General features: G+C 36.6%; 1 protein-coding gene across 1 annotated transcript; it reads right to left on the bottom strand.

Moving 5' to 3' along the window:
- Positions 1-2,492: 2,492 nt before the first annotated feature.
- Positions 2,493-4,470, bottom strand: LOC6641260 (allantoinase). The gene is made up of 3 exons (XM_002064102.4): positions 4,362-4,470; positions 3,700-4,184; positions 2,493-3,638 (listed from the first exon to the last, which is right to left on the bottom strand). The coding sequence occupies exons 1-3, from the start codon at positions 4,468-4,470 to the stop codon at positions 2,748-2,750; spliced, it is 1,485 nt and encodes a 494-aa protein (XP_002064138.1). The 3' UTR covers positions 2,493-2,747.
- Positions 4,471-5,272: the final 802 nt, after the last annotated feature.

Here is a 5,272-nt window from a genome sequence, read left to right as displayed (position 1 = left end):
ATAGAGTCTACGTAGAAGAAAAGGAAAACCTGCCGCATCATTGAAGGTGTAAAGAAATGAATAAAAGAGAAACAGACACTCGCATTGACCTATGAAAATTTGTATACCCTTACTTAAGCCAATACAGAGATGGCATATAGAAATGCGAACAGATTCATTTTTTGCTTTCAACAGAATTATTCAAAGAATATTGGATTGAATTGGCAAATAGAAAAGGTGTTGCATACTTTTAGGTTTGTCTGTGGTACAAAATTCAATTTTGCGGGAAATAAAAATTATATAAATAAAATACGATTAGCAACGCTTTTAACGACATTAAAGTTTACTAGATATGCTTGTGCTATAACTTAACTAACCCAACCCCAATTGGTGTTCAATCTATGGGAAAAGTGTATGAAATGAAGCCATGGTGAAATAAAAGTCAAAAAGCGTTCCACAGTTTATGCGTGGGTAAGACAGACAAATATGGCAAACTGATTTTGCTTCCTTTCTTTCCAAAGTCAGAGCAAAATTCCAGTGAATTTTCAATCAGCGAATAATTCTGCGAAACGCAGAAAGTTATCGAGAATTCTGTCAATAAAACTGAACCTGCTAAATGAGAAACTAGTTAGTTTGATCAGTTGGTTTAATTAACTTGTGACATATTTAACACAAAAGCCAAACAACAAATACATACATATATATATCTAAACTTTTTTAATCACCAACAACAACAACACCAACAACAAGAACAATATTATTATGTTGTTATCACAACATTGGATTTTGTTTACTGCAATGTACGTGTTCATATAAATTAAGTTAAAATTGCATTTGAAAATTTATCCTTTACTTGACAGAATTTTTGTTTAGATAAAAATTTAATCGGAAAAATTGGATATTCGCTAGCTTTCTCATCAGGAAGTTAGGAAAAGTTGTGGCTAACGAAATTGACTTGACTAAAACATGACATAAACCTTAACCTAACGTATAGGCATACGGCATTCCCCTCTTGCCACCACTCAATTTGCTTCCCTGTCCCGGCCTTAAGATACGCTTAGGTAAACACGTCTTATATGAGAGAGTGAGCGAGAGAGAGAGGAAAAAGTGCGAAAAAGACAAAAATAAAAACAAAGAATAAAGGAAACAAAAATTGAGTTGACTTAAGCTGTCATACACATGCCTCAGTGGGCGTTTCATGGCTGGAGAAGGCAAACGGTGGCGTCACATACACCAACGTGTATGGCAGAGATTGGTGGGGATTGACGGGATTGGCGGGCACTGGTGGGGAATGTGGAGGCTTGGGGCAGATTGGTGTCGTGTTTACTCAGCATTGCCATACGACAACTTGTTGCACGTCTTCAAAGTGACTGAAATAGACGACAAGAACGCTCGCTTCTTGATGACAACAAAGGCATGGCAGGGAAGTGCACTCGAGAAAGTATACACCTATATGTATATATACACTTAAATATACATACATACATATATTCCTAAATCTATACTCCAAAATATATACATATAACACATAAGTATGTTTGCATTGAACAAGATCCACCAAACATTAAAGTGTGATCCAAAGAACTGAAAGTAAAGCCAAAACCAAATAAATGAAATTTACTTAATATCAATTTAAACCGTTTAATATGTATGTTTTATAAAGCAATCTTCCTTCATATTGTCCACTCACTTACTTGAAACTTAATTCTTTGAAATAAGTCAACAACTTTTAATACTCAAACAGCTTAACTAACTATTATTTTTTTCACCCTTCTTCTATATCCTCTTATAAAATTAGTCAGATGTTCGAAACCCAGAGAAGAAAACGTTTTCGACGCAACTATACATATATACTCTTGATCAGCGTGAGAGAGTTTATATAGCCATGTCCGTCTGTGGATGCTAGGAGAATGAAACTTGGTATTTAATCATTTTATGGCTTAGATTAATATCAAGCTTGATAATCGGATAAAACCATTATAGCATATGGCAAGCTTTTCCGATTTTCCAGCCTAAGATTCTTACATGCTTTTAAGCAATAAATCACTTGAACTATTAAGTGAAACCAGCAGCTAAAAGCAAGAATTTCATGAGCTTCCAATTAAGAACATTGAGATAATAGTTTAATAAACGGTTCTAGAAAACCCCTTGAAATTTAACATTTTCTATTCAATTTTGTTTAGTTTTAATAAAGAATATAAAAATAAAATAAATAAAATTCCGCAGAGTGTTCTAAAAACTATTTGAATACTTCGAAATTTAGTTCTCGTGCATTCAGGAAAGGCTGAAAGAATCAATTGAAAATCTTTGTCTTATACTTACCTTAAAATTGGAAATTCAACTTCAAGAAATTAATCAAATTTAAAGATGCATTGAAGAAAGACTATTAAAAATGCACAAATGTTTGATTTGACTTGCATTTGCATTTAAGTTTTGTTCTTTAAAGTTTTTTGGGGGAAGTCCACAATCAAAACGTAAGCTTTAGCACTTTAAAAATAAATATTCGGTTCTCATTCATAAAAAAAAGAGCTTCGACCATATTTTTATTTTAATTGGAAATTCTAAAAACTGCAAGCAAATATTATCTAGTGTATTTTTAGCATTAAATATGCGAATGAAAAAGCATTTTCATTCGCTGTAAGCCAAAAAAACGAAATCAAAAAAACAGACATAGCCCAGCTTGATGAATTTAATTAACAAAGTTTTTGTGCTAACCCCACGCCCGGCTTGCTCCCCTTAAAAAATATGAATTTTGTGTGGAGAATTTCTCACATTCTGACAAACTTGACCACCTTGTTGCGACTTTTTCGTAGTAGAACTTTACCCAGGGGCTGACCAAAACCTTCGTATTGCTGATAGACATGTAGGCCACGCACTACGGTGGCATGTACGACGCCTTTTAGGCGTCTCTTATTATAGGGTGTGGCCTTGTTCGAGGCCAACAAATCTTCGGCAGCCACTGTGAACTCTTCGTCGGGATTCCAAATGCAAAAGTCCGCATCATAGCCTTCGGATATGCGTCCTTTGAACGACGAAAGGCCACACAATTGAGCTGGCTCTAGACACATAAGTCTGTGTATATCGGCCAAAGTGAGGCATTTTTCTCGTTCGTTACTTCCGGTCCATGTGACAGGCAAACTCAATTGAAGGGAATTAATGCCTGGCCAAGCTTGAAGGAAATTTCCTCTACCCTTGCCATAGGTTAGGCAACGGGCACCTGGCGTAGCTGGTGAATGATCACTGGAAATAATTGAAATGACTCCTGCCTCTGCTTCTGCTTCTGCCCCCTTTCCGTTTGTTCTCAGTTCCTGCCAAAGGGCAGCTTGATTGGCCTTCTCTCTTATGGGTGGCCAGGTCTTATATTCTGTTCCACATTCGGGAATCTCTTCAGCACTTAGACTAAGATAGTGCGGACACGTTTCTGTCGTTAGTTGTGCCCCCTTTTGTTGGGCGTCCTTTAAAAGTGGTAAACACATTGCACTGCTTAAATTCAATATATGGAAACGATGTCTAACATTTTGAATGGCCAACTGGCTGATAAGTTTGATTGCATTCACCTCCATTGCATGGGGTCGGGTGGTGAGAAATGTAGAATAGCACTTTGGTGAGGAATCCGCTGATGCGGATATCTCTTTTAAGACTGGCAACTCGGCATGAAACTAAGAGACACAAAAATAATATGAGCTAGCGACTCAATTATTGTTTTCTTTACCTACTTACCGCTAAGACCACATCGGCTTCATTATCAACAAGGTTGATGGCTTCTTTCAGTTCGCTTTCTGTGATGGCAGCAAATTCCTCCTTGCCCACTGGCGGAGCTGCATTACAGAGGGAACACTGCAAGCCCATTACACCAGCGGCCAACAATGGTTGCAGTTGATCTCTATTGCCAGGCACCAGACCACCCCAGAAACCGACATCAATGTAGATTTTACCTCTTGCAGTCGATGTTTTGGCCTTTAAAGCTGACACACTGATTGTCGTTGGACATGCATTGGTTGGTCGGTCGATTATTGTGGTGAATCCTCCAGCCGCTGCACTTTTCGTAGCCGTCACAAAACCCTCCCAATCCTTACGTCCCGGCTCATTGATGTGTACGTTGGTATCGATGAGACCGGGCATTAAGACAAGATCACCAAAATCGTATACTGCCTCCGATTCGGTATTGTATAGATGAGTATTAACCTCTTGGGGTGTACGAAGTACTGCAAAATATGATTTAACAAATGATTATCCCTTAAAGTAGGCAATGTTTAATATAATGTTCTTTATAATTCGCAACTGCTTTGCTCTATTAAAACTTTTATGGAATTTCCTTCTAAATTGTGTCTATGTTACTTTTTCTTTCCAGTATAAATGAATTCAAAGCGCATTAAGCTTACTTTTACGTATTATTCCCTCTGTATCCACTATAATGCCGCCCTGCAGTGTTGCGTCGTCTTGGCTGCCATCGCCCAAAAAAATACGCCGACTAAGGAATAACAAATCCATTTCAAAATTGAAAATAAACTGTGGCCAAAGTTTTCAAAACGTATACAAAACATAGTACTCATTTGAGATGATATAGTTTAGTTAATGATATCCTGTAAATCCGAAAAAACCTGGGCATATGGGAAGCCTAGAAGAGTTGGTAACATTTATCTGCACAGGCGGATATAGTGTCTATCTAAGGGAAATTTAAGTATACCATAAGTATTCGAAGAATACTTCCCTCTTTGAAACATTTAAAGAAACTTTGTAAATGCAAAGTCATTGGAGAAAGTCTTTAATTTTCTGTTTTTAATTTGTTTATTTTTCTATAGGGTATAAAAAATGTTGGAAACATTTCAATTGAAATTTGTGCAGAGCTATTTTTACTGATCGTGTCTCTCGGCACATTGCTTTTGGTTCTCTTCGTTGCTATAAGAAGAGGCCCTAATTGAATTGACTAAGAGGCTAACAGGAGAAGCTTTTTCTAAATTAAAAATTAGTTTAACAAAAAATTACATGCATATTTTTGCTCTTTCTCATTCTTTTCTTTGGCCGTTTTTTCTCTCCTTTCTCTCTTCTTTGTTGTTTTATCTCTTCTCTTTTGTTTTTACCTTTGCCTTTGCAACTTTTTAGTTTTACAAAAAATCATTTTAATTTTATTTGCATGTATCTTTTTGTTTCTTTTGAGTGGCGCCACCCAGCGGAAGCTTTGCCAAAGACCCAAGTTGAATTCGAATACACAAAAATGGAAAAAAAACCGAAATAAATATAAACCAAACGCATACAAAAGAAGAGGAAGAAGCAGCAGCAGCAGCGGAAAAAA

This window comes from Drosophila willistoni, assembly GCF_018902025.1.
Source record: "Drosophila willistoni isolate 14030-0811.24 chromosome XL unlocalized genomic scaffold, UCI_dwil_1.1 Seg141, whole genome shotgun sequence".
Taxonomy (NCBI): Eukaryota; Metazoa; Arthropoda; class Insecta; order Diptera; family Drosophilidae; genus Drosophila; species Drosophila willistoni.
The sequence above is the reverse complement of the archived record's forward strand: the minus strand, read 5'-3'. Positions and strand labels throughout refer to the sequence as shown.